Below are 21,156 nucleotides of genomic sequence, written 5' to 3' on the forward strand. Positions count from 1 at the left end.
CTCACTGTGATGCAGACCGGCGTCAGCCCTGCGGGCAGGTGTCACTGTCCTCCCAGTTGCCACCATCACTGGGTACAGCTGCTTCAGCAGTGTGGTACAGCCTGCTGGGGGCTGGGGCAGTGACACTACAGCCTCTCCTCCTGTTCTCCACCACTCCCACCACCCTTCTTACAGGGAACGGGGCTGAGCCTTCCAGGTTCGGGGCCAAGAGCCGTACGCTGAACCAGGCCCAAACCTTGCAAATGGGCTGTGACACTGAGCCTGCTCTGACCATCAGGTCAGGAAACCACCACCACCACGAGCTAGAAGATACGGGTCATCATTCTCCAGAATACAGAACACACACGCCAAATACAGAAGTACACGCGCCAAAGCACTTCCCACGAGCATTTTTATTAAATTGCAACAAGTTGATTCGATCATTACAAGACTTGTACAAAAATTCACAGAACCTGTGAGGAGCCTTTGGCTGGAACTGGTGACACCTGTGCCTCTCCAGCCCGAGGAAGGAAGTCCCACCCCACTTTCCAGCAGCAGCCAGCCTGTGTCTGGCATTCCCTGTTCTGCTGCTCCCACCCTCACCATGGGGCAGCAGTTCTTCAGAAACATTCAGCTGTCAAAGATGAGAGCCAGCCCTACAGGCCTGGGCCTCACAGGCTTAAGGAGCACTTGTTGGCACTGTTAGATCAGTACCTCTCCCAGCTCCAGCCCATCGGCTGGAGAGGAAAAGGGCAGAAAACACAAATCTCACTCTAGAAACACAAACACACACCCCTACTACACAGATAGATAATGAAATCCCACAATTGTACCCGTGTTCATGTTTCTGGGTTTTGCACTGGAACAGAGGTTGGAAGGGAGTAAGGACTCTCCCTTCTGCTTAACATTCACGTCAGGAAAAAGAAAACAAAGTTGCCCTTTCATCTTCATCTACTTATTTGAGAGGACACTCAGAGGCAGACTGACCGAGCAGTGGTCTTCATCTTCATTCTTGCACTTCTCACCCTACAACCATTTAGCAACAGAAACCGTGGGAAACACTGGCTATGGGGCTCCAGGCAGCCACCCTCTCTTATTGGGCAAAGGAGTTAAAAAGAGCATCACCACCACCTCCCTACTGGTTTTTGGCCTGTCTGAAGGAGAGAGTTCCCTTGGAGCCGGCCTGGGCGTGGCCCGCAGCCCTACTGCTGGGCCTGCCTCCTGCGGTAGTTGCTGTAGGCCTCCTCGAACATGGCCTTGCAGGGGAAGCGGGCCTTCAGCTTGGAACAGATGAGGAAGGAGCCCCCCATCTTCCTGTGCAGAGAGTAGGTCTCCTCGGGTGGGGGGACGAGACGGTGCCTCAGCATGACGGGAATCAGGTTGTGGATCTTCTCGGTGGTGCTCTGGGTGCCAAAATCAAAGGGCTCATCGGAGGCGAAGGCCTCCCCCAGGATGAGGATGGCATCCAAGTGGGCGTCTTCCATGACCTGGGGCAGGAGAGGAAGGGTAAATGGCGGCGAGACAACAGAGCCCTCCACCAGCCTGGGTTCCTCCCACAGTGCCCAGAGCGCTGAGTTCTCACTCAAAACTCTGCTGTAAACTGGATTACATCACGGTAATGGGCATAAACTGAAACCCACAGGGGCCGGGAACACGAGGGTAACATGAACTGGGCTGATGCAATACAAAAGGGAGTGGTGGGGCCTGTGGCAGAATGCAGAGGATGCGTCCCTCCTCGTGGCACTCGTTCCAGGTTTTAACAAAACACTGTTCTGGCCAAAAAGAACAGAGTCCGTGGGCCTGAGCTGGCAGGGCCTCCCACCATGCGTGTCTGAGTCTGCCAGAGTCCACCCAAGACACATCCAGCGGCTGTGTCTGCCCACAGGAACTAGCAGCCTAAGGAACCTGCCAGCAGCAGAGCAGGGGAGAAGAGCTGCCACCAGGGACAGCCTGAGGTGGTCAGAGGGATGGGGGGCCAGGAATCAAGTCAGTGCGAGTGGCCATACGGAAGAGGCGGCAGAGAGCTGCTGCCCGCTGAGGGCTTACAGCTGAGATAAGGGAGGCTCAGAGATCCTGACGTGCCTCAAAAGGCACTCCTACCAGACGGCAAACCCAAGGCTTGACCTGGATTTCTTTAACTCCTTCCCCACTGTCAAGCAGCAAGCGGAAAATGTCGAACTTGTGGGTGGCTTCGGGCGGCACCAGCACAGACGTTCGCCTTTATTTAAAAGGCTTCTGAGGCTTCTTCCGACTCTCCCCACGGAGGCTCGATGAGGGCAGGACTGGGGCTTCCCTTCCCACTTGCTCTGCACGTTGGCTCAATCGAGCCCTGACCCCAAGCCATAAGTGGGTGAGAGTGAGAGGCAGAAACAAGAGCTTCATGACAAGTCCCCTGAGTCCCCAACTCACTGGACCACTCGGAAACATCTCACGCACAGCATGGCGGCATGGGCCGGGGCAGGCCCCAGCTTTCAGACCATGCCCAAGGAGGCCCAGGCTCTGGGGGCCCCTTGAGGGCAGCTGCCCCCTGTGCTTTCATCCATTCCTACACAGGGAGCTGGGCCCTGGGTCAGCAGGTCCCGGGGATCCCCCGCAACCCTGCTCACCTTAACCTCGTAGCCGGTGAGGAACTTCATCTCTATGGATTTCGCCCGCACAGTCTCCCTGTCCCTGTCGGCAGCAGCCCTGATGATCTGGGGAGAAGCACAGGAGGGGACCCGTGGGCAGCATGGAAAGAAAAGCTCCCGACATCCCAGGGAGCCAAGTGCCACACCCAGGCCCACCCTACCCTCATCCTCTCCCTGCACAAGGCCCCCGGCCAGTGCGGTGACACGCCTGGCAGCTGTCAGCCTAAATGCCCGCTGTCACCAGACCTGAGGGGCAGGCAGCACAGTTGGGGACACAAGGGCAGGAACCCAGTCATTCTCCCCGCCCCAAGTCCCCCAGCATCCTGTCCCAGCCTCAGAAAAACATGGACCAAGGCCAGGGCCCCTCTCCTGTTACCTGAATGTAGAGGTCGGTGAAGGATCTGTCATATTCCCGCGTTGCCCCAAAATCCAAAAGAGCCACCTGGGGACAGAGACACCAGGAGAATTTTGGCCCCGCTGCTCCATGGTGCAGGTGTGGGGCCAGGAAGGGGGTACAACAAAGGGCGGTGAGGATCCCCACTCCCGGAGCCCTGAGCTCTCTGCTGACTTTCCCAGGACAAGGGGCAGGCCAGGGCCTCACGTGCCCCATTCAGAGAAGGTCTCAGGCCTGGCTGCGGGTGCCCCCACCCTGGGGCTCACCTTGTGCTGCTGCGGGTCATAGAAGAAGTTGGACCAGTTGGGATCTGTTTGCATGAAGTGGAACTCGAACAGCTCCCTCAAGCACAGAACCAGGATGTTGTAGCAGATCTGTGGACAGTGTGAAGGGCCTGTATCAGGCGGCACCACACTGCCTGGTGCCCTGGGTGACTGGGGCCAGAGAAGCCCCTGCCTCCTGTTTTACCCACCGTACCCTGTGGGACTGTTTGATTCTCAGTGTCACTTGGGCCAGGGAAGGCAGCAGCTCCCCTGTGTCCCCCTAAATCCCACTGGTGCTACTTCAACGCCACTCACCCCCAGGGAGCACCTCAGGGCTCCAAGTCCCCGGCTAACACCATTAGGTCACCAAACAGCCACACAGCAGGGCCACCCCGGCCCCACCTGTCTGCTGGCGCAGACGCACCTCGTTCCGAATCTCCTGGCTGAGCCCTTCGGCCTGGTCCAGGGGGAAGCCGGACACAAGCTCTGTGGTCAGCACATGCGGGCTGCAGAGCTCATCCACGATCTCAGGCACATAGAAGAATGGGTGGCCCTTCAGCAGGTCCCTGGGTAGGGGCAGGAGGTCACGCCCTAGCCACAGGCCCTTCACATCACCCCCTCACACACACCCCACCAGGCAGAGGGCCCTCCTTCACCCCAGGCAGGATGTGGCCTCGGCCCAGGCTGCAATCCCAGCCCTCTGCCCCTCAGAGCCGGAGAGGCCTTCACCAGCTGCTGAACATGGTCCCTTCTGCCTCCCTGGTGGCAACACGCAAGGGGCTCGGCCAGGGGCCACACCTGAACTTGCGGGCACAGGCGGCCTCCCGCTGGTAGTCACACTCCAGGGCCAACTCCCGCCTCAGCACGTCGATCAGGTGCTCGGGGAACAGGCCTGGGCCGGAGAGGAGGGCATCAGCGAGGAAGGGGGCTCTGCAGGGAGGCCCCCCTCTGGCCCCAAAACCTGACGCAGATGCCTGCCACCCCCTCCTGCCCTTGACCCAACCACCTAGCCTCAGACCTTCTGGAAGCATGTTGCTCATGTTCAGCACGGCCATGAGGTTGTTGACATCACTGTTGATGCTCTGGGCCACGCCAGGGTACTGCAGAGTATTGGCAGGGCAGAGGAGTTAGCCCAGGGAGATGGGTGGGCCCTGCCTGGGGCACTCCCCTAACCCCCACTGGCTTCCCAGCTGTGTCCTGGCCCCAGCCCACACCCTGGAGGACCAGAGCTAAGACCCAGCCATGCTGCTGTAACCCTTGGACCCCATCACAGCCTTGTCGTCCACCTTCTACTCCTGCCTCGCCTCACCCCCAGGGAACATCTCAGGGCCACCCTCCCACCAGCTTCGGCCCCAAAAGGCAATCAATTGTCCCCTGTCCCTGCACATCCCAAACCAAGCTTGCTGGGAGCCCCTCCGTGCCCCCAAAGCCACTCATTTAGCAAATACTTCCCAAGCTTCTGGTGCCAACCAGGCACTGGGGCCAGAGGACACCATATATGGCCCTACCAGGAGAGAGAGTGCCCTGTGGGACGTGGGGTGCAGAGGCACTCATGAGCCAGGCCCCAGCTCTGCCCCCTGCAGCCCCCATGGGGACAGGCACTGCGCACCAGGCTGCCTACCTGGATCTTCATGGCCACCTCACGGCCGCCCTTCATGCGGGCCAAATGCACCTGTCCGATGGACGCAGCGGCGAAGGGCCGCTCCTCGAAGTACTCCAGCTTGTCCCGCCAGCTGGGGCCCAGGTCGTTGTTGAGAGTTTTCTGGAGGGCAGGACCAGGGAGGGGCTCTGAGCACAATCCTGCCTGGGCCACCTGGAGAAGCCCCAAGTCTGTCTCCTCCACCCAGTGGGGGCCGAGGACCCAGAGGGCAGGCAGAGTCCCTGGCTCCTCACCATCATCTGCTTCAGTGGCATGAAGTCCGCGCTCTGCCGCACCCGCTCAAAGATCTTAGCCAGGTGGGGGTTGATGAAGGCGTCATCTGGAAGGCAGGAGAGTGACACAGGGCCAACCTGGGGATGAAAGTGCTCGCCCAGGAGCTGGGCAGGCACACTTCTAGGACGCCCCGGCCACCACACACTCCCCACCAGGAGCACAGGTGAGGCCAGAAAGACCGGAGCCCTTGCAACAAATGCCCTCGGCCACTCAGTGTCCCCAGAGCCCCAGCCTCAGCCCAGCGACCTGAGGAGGTGGGCTTTTTACATGCAACATGCAGAGTTTTTCATAATTACAAAAGAAATTTGGAAAATAAAATATAGTAAAATGTTGAAATGACCTGTGTTCTGACCGCCTCTAGAGAACAATTTTTCCTCTCTGCTCTTTTTCCCATGTTTCTTTGGACCCAGAGCCACTCACCTGGAGACCAGGCCTATTATCCTCTAGCCCCAGCCTGCCCACATCTTGCCCACTGAGCTTTGGTGGGGCTACTGCTCCCGGCCCTGGAAGTTGACCCCCACAGCAGCCCACAAAGTCCCAGCGCAGCAGCCCCCGAGCCCACTCACCCTGGATGCTCAGCATCTGGCCCAGCTTGAGCGCCGCACCACGCACCTTGCAGAGCGTGCGCACGATACGCTCTGCATTGGCCTCAGACAGGAAAGGACTGGAATCCAGCACAGCCTTCTTCCCTGTGGGCGGGCAAGAGGGGTCACCATGGCACTCGGGGGGGTCTGGGAGTAGGATGGCAAACCCAGCCTGACACAGATGGCGGCTCAATGTCTTGCCTCCCAGGCATCCATAAAACCAGCAACACAACTAACTACTGTTCCATGTCCACCTCCCCAAGCCTGTGTGAGGTGCATCCCCAGGCCCTACACCAGCACCTCCCAATACACACACACAGGCATGCACCCCTACATATGTGCGCGCACACACACACACACACACAGGGCCTCTCCCTTCCACATGGGTACCTGGTGGGCCGTGGCAGGGCCATGGTGCTGCCTGTGGCTAGAAGGGGCATGGGAGGGGAGACCCCAGGTGAGGAGGTGCCAAGCCTTTGCCCTGTGCGCCCCTACCCAGGGCACTGCACAAAGGTCCGCTGCCCCTGTGGGGTCAGCGTGCATTTGCACATGGGGCCAAGTGGCTGCAGCCAGAGGCCTGTCCTCAAGGGAAGGGTGCTCAGGCCAAGGGCAGCACAGCCCAGGGGTGCCCATCTCTCCCCTCCACCCACAGAGGTCCCCTGCAGCTCAGTGCAGCCAGCTGGACAGTCATGAGCATGCAGTGACCCCAACGGTGCAGGTGGCCTTTTTCCAGTCCACCAGTGGGAGGGCTGAGGGCCGTGACTCAGGAGCGGCAGAAGACCGGCTAAGTCAGCTGCCAGCAGCCATGTGGCCCAGGGCGGCTGAGTCCCCTCTAGCTTCCATGCCCTCCTGGGCCATCAGCTCAGTGCTGCCTAAACAGGGAGGTGCCCCTGTCCAGAGGCACAGAGAGGCCTGAGCAGAGATCTGGGGCTCCGAGTCCTTCCACCTTCCCTGAGCTCTTCAGCACCCCTCTTCGCCAGGTCTCCAGCCCTTGTGACATTCGCACCTTCTCCTGCCTTCTGTCCTGTGAATCTAGTTAGATCTCAAGCCCCAAGAGGTCGCAGTGCAGCTTCCTCCCCTCTGGCCCCCACAGCACCCAGCACTTGCCTCAGCTCCAATCACTTCAGGCCTGGCATGGCACTCGGGTGGCACACGGAGCCAGGTACCCAGCAGGAGAAGAGAGAGGTGACCGTGCCACTGCCCTCTGCCCCGGAGCCGGTTGCAGCCTGGCCCCTGAGAAACCAGGGTGGGGCAAGCTGCCCTGAGAACGGAGGCCCTGCAGCCCGGAAGAGGAGCCTCAGAGAAGACCCGCATCTGCCCACCTGTGCAGGCAGCCACATGGAAAGGGGCCAGGCTCACTCCAAGCTCCCAGATAGCAGGAAGGGCCCTGGGAAGGTGGGAGACCTAACGTCTCTGGGGGAAGAGGCTGAGCTGCCCTGGGAGGCTGAGCTATGACCCATGGGCAGAGCCAGTCCAAGAGGGCTGGGCCCAGAAGGGTCCCTGGGCCACCCCCTTCCCTTAGGCAGCAGCAGATGCCAGTGCCAAAGGAAAGGCAGTCAATGTCCCCTCTGCCCCCAGCCCTGTGGTACTTGTGGGCTGGGGGCTTGGGCCTGGGTCCCTGGGGAGGGGCGGGCAGAGAGGGAAACCTTTAGGAGAGGCCACTGCCCCAGGCCAGGGGAGGGACAGTCTATCTCCTCATGACACACAGAGCAGGCCTAGGCTGGCGGCAGTGCTCCTGAGAGATGCAGACAGTGCCTGGCCCAGTCGGGGCTTTCCCAGGTAGCCCATCGGCAAAACTGGTCAACGCCACAGGCTGGAGGCATGTCCCCTGCCCAGGCAGGGCTGGCTGTGAGAATGACTTAGCAAACGGGGATGGGTCCAGGGCTACGGCGGCGTGCACCCAGCTCAGGAAAGGTCCTTCCAGGGCAGAGCTCAGCCAGGGTGGCCGGCGTCCTCCAGGCCAGAGGGTGCCAGGGCCTGGTCAGGAAACTGGAGCACAGTTTGGGGCTGCTCAGGGCCACCGTACTCCAGCCTAAGCCTCGGGTCCCACTCTCAGGGCTACCGATGCCTGGGCCCCTTAACCCCCAGCCTGGGGTCACCACTGTCCCTGACAAAGAACACCAAGTGTAACTGTGGAGCCAGCCTGGCCTCTTCCCTGCTTGGATGAGGTAGTCTGGAGAACAGCCAGCTTTGGAGAGGACCGCAGAGGACAGTGGGGGAAGGCTGGCTTCTCCTTCCAGAGAAATCCAGGCTTCATTTCCCTGAGGGTTTCAGCACTAGCGCTAAAAATACCCTTGCTAAGCCCTCCGTCCTCAGCCCCTTCCAAGGACATGCATGCCGCCCGTGCCCCAGGACTCAGTCAGGGCCTGTGGGAGGGACTAGTGCCCTCGTCCCAGAAGGCAGCGTTGGTGGGTGAAGGGGGGATGTCCAGGGACTGGCAGGGCCCCCAACGGAGGCTAGCCCAGGCTGGCAGACAGGGCTGTGAGGACCGCAGTGTGGCCAGTCACTGGGTGTCTCTGGGGGTCCCCACAGGCAGGGGTGGAAGGGTGTGATACCAGAATGAGCTGATATTCCCTGAATGGGCCGGGGCCAGGGGACTTGGCCCAGAACTCCCAATGTGTTTAGGAAAATCTACCAAGCAGATGGCTCCCTTGGCGCTGCTCTCCACACCCCAGGCCCCACTAACAGGAAAGCCCCTGCTGGGCTGACCTCGCACCCACCTGGCCCGGCCCCCATGCCTGAAGAGGCCTGAGGAGGCGCCCAGCCTGGTGCTCACAGGCAGAAGGCGGCAGAAGCTTAGTGTGCCCCACTCCTCATCGCAGCGGCATGAACCCCCGAAGCCTCAGTGTGGTCCGTCCGCAGAACCTCTCCAGAGAGTCCAGCCACAGCGGGCCACCAACCTCAGTGGGATGAGTGTCCTGACCTGACCACCTGCCTGACCCTGGCTATGACCTTCACTTCAGAGATGAGGTGCCTCTGCAGAGGCTACAGCCTCCCCAGGTTACTGGGCTGGTGAGAAGCAGCCTTCAGGACCTGCCTGCACACCTCCCCTGTCCCCAGCCACACCTGACCCGGCCAGACCAGCAGGCCACAGGGACCCCCAGAGAGTAGGGCAGCAGCAAAAGGTGGGTTTACAAGGAGGTGTGCAGGTGTGTGGAGGGTGTGTAAGAAGGTGTGTGGAGGGTAAGGAGGTGTGTGGGTGAGAGGTGGGTGTGTAGTGTGTAAGGAAGTGTGTGGGTGTGTGGAGGGTACGTAAGAAGGTGTGTGGAGGGTAAGGAGGTGTGTTCAGTGGGTGGTGGGTGTGTGGAGGGTAAGGAGGTGTGTGGGTGAGAGGTGGGTGTGTGGAGAGTAAGGAGGTGTGTGGGTGAGAGGTGGGTGTGTAGTGTGTAAGGAGGTGGGTGTGTGGAGGGTGCGTAAGGTGTGCAGGTGTGAGGTGGGTGTGTGGAGGGTGTGCGATTGGTGTGTGGAGGGTGTGAGGTGGATGTGTGGAGAGTAAGGAGGTGTGCGGGTGTGTAGAGGATAAGGAGGTGTGCAGGTGTGCAGTGGGGGTGCAGAGGGTAAGGATGTGTGCAGGTGTGCAGTGTGTGGAGCGTGTGTAAGGAGGTGTACAGGTATGAGGTGGGTGAGTGGAGGATGTAAGGAGGTGGGCCGGTGTGTGGAGGGTAAGGAAGTGTGCGGGTGTTCAGTGGGCATGGAGAGTGTGTAAACAGGTGTGTAGGTGTTTGGTGGGTGTGCAGGGGGTGTGTAAGGAGGTGTCCGGGTGTGCGGAAGGTGTGTGGGTGTGCATGCAGCCAAAAGGAAGGGGCTAAGTGGCCACTTTGGGCCAGGAGGAGGAAGGGCCTCCAGCCTCACCCCCTCTAAAGCAGGTCAATCCGTCTGTATGAACAGCCTCATCACCCGAGGGACGCCACTTACGTGGAACCCCATGCAAATGCGGCCCAGCTGGCTGACACTCCCAGAGCACAGGCGGGGCTGGGGGCTGACAGGTTCAACCCTCCCAGGGCCCACCCTGCCCCTCCCACTGAAGGGTCCGGCTCACCTGAGGGGTCCTCGGAGCGCAGGCTCTTCTTGGCGACCTCTGCCAGTGCCCCAAAGCCAAGACCCACTGCCAGCCCTGCAAGGAGGTGGGGGCGGGCACTCAGTGCTCATGCAGGGCTGGGGCCACCACCCACCCACAAGGCCTGGGGCAGCACCACACAGACACCGCTTGCACCAGGGGCCCTCGCTGCCACACCAGCATTTTGAAAAGTGGGGAACAAGGTGGGAGATGCCACCTGTTGTTTTAAGAGAACATTTGGCTCAAAGTAGGTGTTTCCAGTGAAAAAGATTCAGGAATCCCCCACCCCCCACCATCACCTTTGATAATCCACAGGCTCACGGGCACATGGACACTCCAAAGTGATGTCAGCTGGGAAGCACTTGGGACGGACCCAGTACAAATGGGAAGACGGACCAGGGATGGTCCGCAGACTAAGGTCACCCCAACCACACAGGGCACCCTGAGAACACAACCACCCCCTTCAGGTCTGAAGAGCCTCCAATCACCTAGACTCCCCTAATTCACTGGAACAGGAAAGGTGCTGCCACAGGCATACAAAGCACTTGGTGGTGAGAGTGAGAACACTTTCGGCTCTCCCTAATCCAAGCCAGGGGGACAAGGGGCTCAGGCGGAGCCCTTGCTGGGGAATGGAAGGCCCTCTCGCCCAGTCTGCCCTTTCTGCGGGGCTGGCAAACACTGACATCTGAGGACCGTGGGGTGCAAGGTCTTCCCTTTATCCTCTTTCACAATCTTCCGAATCAAAGCCCACTAACACCTCATTTATCCAAAAATCAGTCAATGAATGATCCCAGCTGCTCAAGAAAGCCACCCCCGACCCCTGCCCAGGAGCCCAGAAGGTGCCACTAATGCCACCCCTCACCCAGGGCCAGGATTCTCTTCCTTTATACCCAGCTCTAGCTGGCTTTCCAAGGTAGGCAAGGGTTAGCAGAGAGAGGGTGAAGAGCACCTGGCTGGGCACGGTGACCATGGCCGGCAGGGCTGAGACCAGAATGGCCGCACAATGAGCCAGCCTTGGAGAGCTCCGCAGCCCCGCACGCGGGCAACATCGCAACATCGCAGGCCCGCAGGCCCGCAGCCCCGCAGCCCCGCAGCCCCACATGACTTTTATGAAAAATATAGAACTTGTTGAAAATTTAATGAAAAGTAAATTTTAAAAATAAAAAGAAGATAACTCAATTTTTTAAAAAATGTTTTTGCAATACATTTTTACCCACACCTAGGCAACAGTGCACCCTCCATGTCCCCAGCTGTCTGGGAAGCCCCTGCCTCACAGGCTGTCGTGAGGGCGTGAGTAGAGTACTCGCCAGGCCAGGCACACGCGAAGGCCACACAAGTGGCTGCTGTTGTTCCGGTGACTCTACTCAAAAAGGCTGGACCGGCACAGAACAAAAGAAATAGAAGGCAAGCCACACATATAATTGTAACTTTTCTAGCAGCCACATTGAAAAAGGCAAGAAGAAACATGCAAAATGAATTCTAATAGTATAATTTACTTAATATACCCAAAATGTTATCATTTCAACAAGTAATCAAAATAAATATCAGAGATATTTTACACTTGTGTGTGTGCATGAAGTCTGTAAACGCCACATATGTTTTATACTCAGCACATCCCACTGTGGACCAGCCGCATTTCTAAGGCCCCGTGTGGCTGGCGGCTCCGTACCGGGCAGCATGGGGCAGGATAAGCCAAGCCTACAGGCCCGATGACATACACATGGTACAGATGTCTGCTGTGCTGGGACAGGGATGCCTGGCAGGTACATCAGCTGTTTCTCTCGCTGTGGGAAGCCCTGGGCTTAGCTGGGAGCCAGAGTCCCAGCTTAAACATTAACTCCCTGATGCCTGCCCACCTCTGCCCCACCAGCACTCCAGCACACAATCTGACTTAGCAAAATAAACGAAGACCGGCAACACCAGCCTGCGCACTGCAGTGACCTTCACCAATGTCTCTCTGTGTCTGGATTCTTCTCTGCCTGAAGCAAGTCCAGAGACAAGCCCACAAGAGAGGCAGGTGGCTCCACAGGTTACCAGAGATGCCACAGCTGTAGGGTGGGCCACATTAAGCTCCTCCTTCTGCAGGCAAAGGTGTGTCCCCCTCATCACCCTCCATCAGGACCCCCCTCAAACTGTTCTCTGGCCACTTCGGGGCTCACAGCTCTCCACTGGCATGGACCTGTTATTAAACAAATGACCAAAAGAATATTCCACAGAGGAGGCCTCAGGCCCCACACGTCCCTCAGGACCGACCAGCCAGGTGCCAGGCCGAGGCACTGTCCACTGATGGACAGAAAGGCTCCACTGGCAGGCTCCCCAGGGGGCAGAAAGCAGTCTAGCTGGCCGGCAACCCTGACCTTGGCCTCCCGAGCTCCTGCACCAGTGAACCCAGAATAAACTGAGGCCCTCCCGCCCCAGGCTCAGCGCATTGCTCGGGACCCCAGGCCAGCCTCTGCCCTCCACCAGAACCAGCCAGCATCGGAGGCATCCAGAAGATGAGCACCTCAGCTGAGACTCCCTGGGTCCTTGTGGGACCCCACTCGGCACCCCCACAGCCCTCAGGACACCTAACACCTCTCCCTGCTCAGATCCACATTCTAAGAGCACCCCCGCTCCGGCTTGGCCCACATGGCCAGCAAGGAAGTCCTGGAGGACAACCGGCCCCAGCACAAGCTCCAGGCTCTAAAGCCACTGTCAGCAGCCTCGCTTCCCTCCTGGCCTGTTCCAGGAAAGCTTCTGACATGTTTCTCACAGAAGTTATGCAGTGAAAGAATGACAGGGGAGGGAGGGGCAGGCTCTCCCCCAGGCAGGAACACAGGCTGCTCCTATGACTTCTGGACCCCAGTCCCTCACAAGGCCCCATCCTTCCAAAAGTCCTTCTGGGAGGTCATCAGAGCCAAACAGGGCCCTCCCGTGAGCAGTCACTCGGCTTCTGACCAGATGGACACCAGGAGGTTAAAAAATGCCAAACGTCAAACACCTTCCAACAAACAGGGCCCTTCCCAGCAGGCTGGGTGAAAAGTGCTTAAGGGCAGCGGTGAGTAAGTAAAGTTCTTTGGAGCTTTGGCTTTACCTGCCAGAAACTAGGCCTGTTTACAGAGAAGGGCTCGCGGGAATTTCTCTACCAGCAAGGGGTAAAGATACAGCTAAGGATAAACAGCAGCGAATTACAAACCAGGTGCTGCCCTAAGCCCAGCTTTTACTAAGGCATCCAACAACCCTCGTCTGACAGACAAGAAATCCCCACAGAAAATGCAGCGGCCCAGGAGGCTTCCCTTCACTTCAAGGTGTTCCTGAATCCCCAGTGATTCAGTCTTTCTCTGTCACCACCTGGTATCCTCCAGCTGCCCCCAGCCTCAAGGGAGGACAGGGAGCCTGGGGGGAGCTGCAGCCCACAGCATGGGAGGAAGGCGCACCGGAAGGGGAGAGGAGTTCCTAGCGGCTGCTCTCACGGGTTCTCAGGATCTGTCTCTCCGTTCCCAGAACTGGACTGGTAGGGGAGGGGAAGCCCTACCACCCCTCTGGGGCCTAATTACAGAGCCTGGCCAGGCTCAGACTTCCACACACACCACAGAGGCCTGGGCTCTAGTCCCAGGGATGTCACAAATAACCATACAGCCCTGGGCCATACGCTTCTTCTTGGCTCAGCTTCCTCATCTGTAACAGGAGAGAAGAAGAACCGTCCTCATCTCCAACACAGAGCTCCTGAGATACACAGAAAAGCCCCTTTTCAAGAAGGCTCCTGAGAAGGAAGAAACACATTCCCACGCCCCTGCCAAGGGTGCAAAACTCTTGGATCTAGAGCGCATCTATCTTGCTGCAAAGTGGACCCAGAAGAGCACTGGCACTGCAGGAAGCATGGCGTGTGCCCTCAGCAAATCATGCTGGCGTCACTGCCTGCCACTCATCGCTGGCCTTGTATGCAGCCCTGTCAACAAAGGGGCATCATGCCAGCAGGTTAGAGCAAACAGTGCTGCTGCAGGGGGTCCTGAGGTCCCAGCCAAAGGGTCCGACAGCATCGCTGCTGTGGGAAGGCCATGGCAAGCTACAGCCAGGTCTTGAATGGTGTCCAGAAACCAAATGATATCGTGAGTCTTTCACAAAACTAAGTCATTCCATTTATTATCCTCTATCTTGAAGCATGTCCTTTATACTTTGGCACTGTGAAAACGTCCTTTTGAAAAGATAAAGTGATGGTATAAAATGGTGCTGCTTTGTTTTAAATGTCCTCACATGCAAAATTTAAAAAATAACCACCCCAAGCCCGTTCACCCAATGTTTGTTTTAAATTTTACCACTGAGATGAGGGACACAAAAGTTTGGGGGGATGGGGCACAATGGTACCAGAGAGAGCTTTGCTGCTGGTGTATTAACAGTATCCAAAGGGTACTGGCATCTTTGGGAAATTAAGCAACAAGAGCCAACAGCCTAAGCAATGCCTGTTTTCTAGCATAAGAGAGTTACCTTACCTCTTAGGAAACCCAATGGAGTCTCATAAACTATATTTAAAAGCAAAGTGTTTTTCTGGGAGTAAGGGACACCCTAACCTTTTACCTTTTAAAAATAATAGGATACCCAAGGGTCCATTCCCTCTACTCTTCATTCCTGGCCCACTGACATGCTTTTTCTCATATGAGCATCTCCTTGTTTTCACAGGTCAAATTTCAAAATCCTTTCTACACAGAATCAAATAGTATTATTGCTTCCTATTTCTTTACTTTTTGTTTCCTGTCTTCCTCTCTCCCCTTCTCCTCTCTCCCCTTCTGCCTTAATGATGTGAATTAAAAGTCCCTGTGTGAAGGCCCCAGGAACCACCACAGTGCTATGCACAAAGCAGTGCTCAACTCCTTCTGGCAAGTCTTCTCTAGTGTCTCCTCTATCCATTAAAGTCTCATTTCTGTAAGTGTCCAGTTCCCAATGTATAGGTACAGACGAGATAAGTCATCTCCTCTGAACCTGCAAGACTGAAGGATAAATGGAAACAGGGATAGAAAATACAGAAAAAAGCAAAGGAGACAGAGGAAAAAGATCTAACATATGTGTAACTGGAGTCCTAGAAAGAGAGGAGAGACAGAATAGTACAGAAACAATATTTGAAGAAATGATGAAAATTTTCCAAAACTGATGGAAGCCACAGTTCAAGATGTTCTGTAAACCCCAAGCAGAATAAATACAAAGCAAACCACACTCAAGCATGTCACAGTCAAACTGCTAGAGAACAAAAACAAAAAGGAAATCGTAAAAGTAGCCAGAGAAAAGAAATAAGCCATAACTTTCAAAGGAGCAGCAATAAAACTGATAGCCACATTTTCAAAAAAACAAAGTAAGAAAACAATAGAGGAATATTATTAAAGTGATCAAAGGAAACATCGAATATACTACCCAGCAAAAATATTTTCAACATCAAATATACTACCCAACAAAAATACCTTCAAAAAACAAAGTACGATGATATTTTCTTTTTCTTTTTTTTGAGATGGAGCTGTCGCCCGGGCTGCAGTGCAGGGGCGCCATCTTGGCTCACTGCAACCCCCATCTCCCCAGTTCAAGCAATTCTCCTGCCTCAGCCTTCTGAGTAGCTGGGACTATAAGCACCTGCCACCACGCCCGGCTAATTTTTTGTATTTTTAGTAGAGACGGGGTTTCACCGTGTTAGCCAGGATGGTCTCGATCTCCTGACCTCGTGATCCGCCCATCTCGGCCTCCGAAAGTGCTGGGATTACAGGCGTAAGCCACCACGCACAGCCATTTAATATATCTTAATAATATCTAAAAAGTGTTCTAAGGTATTAGCATTATTGGAGAAGTAGTAAAAATAATCAATCACTTATTTTTATATTGTAATAAGTCAAGATGCATGCTGTGATCTCAAGAGTGATCACCAAAAGAACAGTAAAGGAATATAAAACATAAGAGCTAACAGAAAACATGCACAGTCATGCATCATATAACATTTCAGTCAACGGACTGCATATATGACAGTGATAGATTATATCACATTTTTACTATACCTTTTCTATGTTTAGATACACAAATACCATTGTATTACAGTTGCCTACTGTATTCAGTACAGTAACATGTTGCACAGGTTTGTAGCCTAGGACAAACAGGCTATGCCATACAGCCTAGGCATGTAGCAGGCTATATACCATCTAGGTTTGTGTAAGTACACTCTATGATGTCCACACAATGATGAAACTGCCTAACGACACATTTCTCAGTCTGAATCCTTGTTATTAAGACACACATGAGGGCCAGGTGCGGTGGCTCCTGCCTTTAATCCCAGCACTTTGGAAGGTTGAGGCAGGTGGATCACTTGAGACCAGGAGTTTGAGACCAGCCTGGCCAACATGGAAAAACCCTGTCTCTGCTAAAACTACAAAAATTAGCTGGGCATGGTGGCACACACCTGTAATTCCAGCCATTCGAGAGGCTGAGGCAGGAGAATTGCCTGAGGCTGCACTGAGCCGAGATCACACCACTACATTCCAGCCTGGGTGACAGAGTGAGATTCTGTCTCCAAAAAAAAAAAAAAAAGAGATGCATGACTATAATTTTTTTTTTTTTGAGATGGAGTCTCGCTCTGTCCTCCTGGCTGGAGTGCAGTGGCGCAATCTCGGCTCACTGCAAGCTCCGCCTCCCGGGTTCCTGCCATTCTCCTGCCTCAGCCTCCCAAGTAGCTGGGACTACAGGCGCCCGCCACTGCACCCGGCTAATTTTTTTTTTTTTTATTTTTAGTAGAGACAGGGTTTCACCGTGGTCTCGATCTCCTGACCTTGTGATCCGCCCGCCTCGGCCTCCCAAAGTGCTGGGATTACAGGCGCGAGCCACCGCACCCGGCCGCATGACTATAATTTTAAGTCTTTGATTAATGTAAAAGAAGGCAAGACAGGAGAGAAAAGGGGGGACATAACAGATAGGTCAAATAGTAAACAAACAAAAACTAAGGTAATAGATATAAACTCTAACACATCCGCAATTGCATTTAAATGTAAATGGACTAAATATTCTCACTGTAAGAGTATCAGTCTACACTTAGAACACACAAAAAAAACCCAACTATATATGCTGCTCATAGAAGATATGCATTAAACATAAGGACATTTTAAAAGTTGAAAGTAGAGGGGAAAAAAAGATAACATGCAAGCATTACCCAAAACAAAGCTGGAATGTAGCTATAGCAATATCAGACAATGAAGACTTTCACCGAGATGAAAAGAGGCATAACATAAGAACAAAGGGTCAGTCCCTAGGAGGATAAAAGAATTCTAAATCTGGCCAGGCACGGTGGCTCACGCCTTTAATCCCAGGACTTTGGGAGGCCGAGGCAGGTGGGTCATGAGGTCAGGAGATCAAGACCATCATGCGCCTGTAGTCTTAGCTACTCCGGAGGCTGAGGCAGGAGAATCACTTGAACCCAGGAGGCAGAGGTTGCAGTGAGCCAAGATTGTGCCACTGCACTCCAGCCTGGGCGACACAGTGAGACTCTGTCTCAAAAAAAAAAGAATTCTAAATCTGTAGACAGCAAATAACATAGCTTCAAACCATACAAAGCACAAGTCAACAGACTAAAAGTAGGTAAATCCGCAATCATAGCGGACTTTTTAATGCCTCTCTCGATAGCTTATTGAATAAGCAAACCAAAATCACTTAAAAATCTGATCAATATGAATAATAAACCAGACTAGATAAGACAGATCGCTGCACTCAACATTAATTATTTTCAGGTAAACATGGAACATTTACCAAAATATTCCCATTTGGAATCAATGGCAAGACCCTTATTTATAACAAAAGAGAAAACCAAGGTAGGGCCCAAGGTCACATTGGAAGCAGAGCTGTAATTAAAGGCCAGCTATTATGATGACCTAAAGTTCAGTTCTGACCCCATATCCAATATATGGCCCTTTCTTTCACACCACTCTTTAATAAAATCTAATATCCACAGATTAACCTGCCCATAGCATCACAGTCATAATGTCCCATAGCCAAATTGGACTTAGTACTCATGCCCCCATTTCAGCATCAAAATGAGCCCCTGGAATTGGAAAGTCCTTGACTTCCACTTCTATATAGCTGAATACCTACTGCTAACCTTGCTGAAAACCCGTCTGGGTCCCTGCAGCAGCCCTACCTCCCTGAGACCTACAGCAATCCCCTTCCTTCATAACCCCGGGTAAAAACTTCCTAAAGTCTGCCAGTCTGCACCTGAAAAACACCTTTCCTCCATGAAGGGAAGAAAGGTTAGAGGTATTTTCTAGGAGAACAAAGTCGAACAGTGCGACTGGAAACCGGACAGTGACCCACCAGTAAGCTATACATTTCACATTGCAGTGAAGAATATACTTAAACAGTATGTATATGTCTCTGAAACTAAAATATCTTGCCATGTGTATAGTTCATTCTAAGGATGCACAATATTAATTCTAATCTTTTCTATTTAATTCCATTCTGTTTAAATTGTTCTGTTTTTTGAGACAGAGTCACTCTGTCAACCCCGCTGGAGTGCGGTGGCACAATCTCAGCTCACTGCAACCTCCCCTCCTGGGTTCAAGCAATTCTTGTGCCTCAGTCTCCCAAGTAGTTGGTATTACAGGCACACACCACCACACCTAGCTAATTTTTGTATTTTTTCTAGTAGGGATGGGGTTTCACCATGTTGGCCAGGCTGGTCTCAAACTCCTGACCTCAGGTGATTCTCCCACCTCAGCCTCCCAAAGTGCTGAGATTACAGTTAACTTGTTTTTATATGCTGATCCTGACGCATTAAGTTAATTTCACAGTTTTCTAAAGGTTCATAACCTACAGTTTGAAAGGTTCAACTGGGTGAGCTAGAAGGCCCAGAAATCCCCACCAGGGCCAGAACGGCACGTTCTTTCCTGACCTGGCTTCTCTTTCCTCCCATCTTGCCATCTCCAAGCCTGAAACATCACCTGCCAATTGCTAGGGCAACAACATGCGTGTCTCTGAATCATAGCTGTGGGCAATCCTCCAGCACACAGACACCCACAGATGGCTCCATGCATCAGGCAGGTGTCAGCAAAGGCTCCAGAGGCTTCTGATGCTACAAAGCACCCAAGACCAGGGCTTCAATTCCACTAACCCAGGCTCCCTCTGGCTGCCCATAATCCCCCACCCTCTGAGGAGAGCCCTCTACCTTTTTTTCCTACACATCTTCCCATATATAATCATTTCCACATCAGTCTCTTTCTTCCTTAACCCGTCACCCAAAAGGGTCTGACTTCTGCCTGCTTTGCCAGGACTTTATGGTGCTCCACCAGATTCTAATTCACCATCAAGACTTTCATTCTGACTACTTTTCCCAAACAGCCTGCCTTAGCTCTACCACTTCTCCCCACCCCACAAACACTCCCAGGCGAGGACTGCACCGATCCTGAAACACGTCAAACTCAGCCTTCCAGGGACAGGCTCACCAAGAGTCTAGAGTGAAGGGAAGAGGGAGGGGACAGAGAAAAGCTACCGATGTGAAAATAGGGTAGCTCCTGCCCTCAAAATCATGCAGAAAGAAGACAGCCTCCATTCAATATTTTAATAAGAAATAATACATGTTACCCAGTGACAAGCCAATATGCAAAGCAGGTAACATGCCAAGTCTTCCAGGGGATAAGGACCATTAGAGGCCATCAGGGCAGTGACTCTAAAACTCATTCTGACAGCAGAACTCAGGAAGGTGTGATATTCTATGACGGACTGCTTGAAATGCTACCCCAGGAAAAGGAAATAAGCAATACTCTTGGCTATCCCATAGATGACACTTCATACTAAATTCCTAAACGGCTAAGTAACAGTGGGTGCCAAATATTAAGGTAACAATTAGGAAAGAAAACCTTACAGTTGAGAAAATTCTATCCAGTTAACCAAGTCTGCTCAGCACCTTGGAGAGGGGGGCCATCCATCATTCAATGTCAGAACCCACACATTACCCAGCTCCCAGAATACCAGGCTCTCAGGGAGCACAGCAGTACATGAGCCTCTGCCCAGAACCAGTCTTGAACAAGTAGGATGGGGTTTCCAAAAGAGAACAGGCAGGAGCAGAGAACAGCATATATGATGGACGGTGTATGGGAGGAGAAACATAAACCAGAAAAGTGACAGGCAGACCCATGAGGGTGCGTCTCCATGACCCACCCAGCACCAGCACCATCATGGACCACTCAGACCTCTGCTGCCTACAGCCCTGCAACTAACCACTCACCCAAGCTCAGGATCCAAATCAAGCCACCAAAACTGTGGCTTGCATTAATTATATCACCCTGGAGAACCTACTGAGGACAGCTGAGTGTTAAAGAAATGCAATCCCAGTAACTAACTTACAGTGTACCACAGCAAAGGAGATGGCGCTTTAACAGGAACATCTGGGCCAGCGAATTAGCAGCAGACATGACAAACATGATGTCATCAGAGCAGACACAACTGCTATAAATCTTCACTACAAAATCACCTTTCAACTTGTATAAAAAGAGCGCATGTGTACTGGGCACGATGACTATTCAACCCCACAAAGAAAAGTACAGAAAAATGGCTTGAAACAGCAGCAGCTGGAGGCCACGGCATCTTGTCACTCCACTCATGAGCCGCAGGCCTGGGGGAACCCAGGGCTCCCTAAATGTCTGGTCCCAAGGGAAAGAAAGCCCTGCGGAGCTGCTGAACAGCCCCAGGGAAGAGCTTTTCCTCACTACCCAGCCTCCTTCCTGAGAGGCCTCCAAAGCAGCGGTAGTGAGCCTGAGGCAGGGGTGAAACAGAGATGCTGCAGACACCGCCTCCAAGCAAGGCCTGCCGAGCCGTCCAAGCTCAGCTCCTGGCACGGCATCGACCCTGTACCAACCCACAGGGAAGAGCCAGGCAGAGCTGGAATCCAGTAACTGAATCATCCTCCCATGAAAAACTCCAGCTCCCCCAACAGCTCATGCAGGGGCAGCTGCCGCCACCTCCTCCCGCAACACCTTCCCCGGGATACTGCTGGGTCCCCACCTCCAAGCAGGCCCCACTGTGGTGCCCAGGCAGGGCAGGTGAGGTGGCCCAGGGGTACACAGCCACCTTACCTCCGAAGTTGGCCAGCCGGCCAATCCTCGTCACGGGCACCTTCCGCTCCCGGGCATGCTCACTAAGCTGGAGGGAGACCAGAAAGAGACCTGTGGAATCAGCCAAGGGGACAGGACCAACCTTCAGAGGCTCCTGTTGCCCCCACATCTCCTCTCCACCCCACAGGCAGCATCTCCGCCTGACAGCACACTCCACCAAGAGGAGGCCTCCACGTTCCTAAAAACCCCAGACCACAGCACCCAGGAAAAGTCCCTA

General features: G+C 54.2%; 1 protein-coding gene across 4 annotated transcripts in view; it reads right to left on the minus strand.

Annotated features, from left to right (window-relative positions):
- Positions 1 to 360: 360 nt before the first annotated feature.
- COQ8A (coenzyme Q8A) overlaps positions 361 to 21,156 on the minus strand; it is a 45,142-nt gene continuing 24,346 nt past the window's right edge. For all 4 annotated transcript variants that reach the window (XM_017949019.3, XM_003893025.5, XM_009186263.4 and 1 more), the window contains exons 4-15: positions 20,901 to 20,967; positions 9,820 to 9,894; positions 5,763 to 5,885; positions 5,157 to 5,242; positions 4,885 to 5,025; positions 4,282 to 4,363; positions 4,062 to 4,155; positions 3,688 to 3,829; positions 3,267 to 3,374; positions 2,983 to 3,048; positions 2,586 to 2,672; positions 361 to 1,466 (exon numbers count right to left, since the gene is read on the minus strand). In XM_017949019.3, the coding sequence (XP_017804508.2) occupies positions 1,182 to 1,466; positions 2,586 to 2,672; positions 2,983 to 3,048; positions 3,267 to 3,374; positions 3,688 to 3,829; positions 4,062 to 4,155; positions 4,282 to 4,363; positions 4,885 to 5,025; positions 5,157 to 5,242; positions 5,763 to 5,885; positions 9,820 to 9,894; positions 20,901 to 20,967 (1,356 nt within the window). In that variant the 3' untranslated portion in view covers positions 361 to 1,181. The remainder of the gene's footprint in view (positions 1,467 to 2,585; positions 2,673 to 2,982; positions 3,049 to 3,266; positions 3,375 to 3,687; positions 3,830 to 4,061; positions 4,156 to 4,281; positions 4,364 to 4,884; positions 5,026 to 5,156; positions 5,243 to 5,762; positions 5,886 to 9,819; positions 9,895 to 20,900; positions 20,968 to 21,156) is intronic.

This window comes from Papio anubis, chromosome 1 (assembly GCF_008728515.1).
Source record: "Papio anubis isolate 15944 chromosome 1, Panubis1.0, whole genome shotgun sequence".
Lineage (NCBI taxonomy): Eukaryota > Metazoa > Chordata > Mammalia > Primates > Cercopithecidae > Papio > Papio anubis.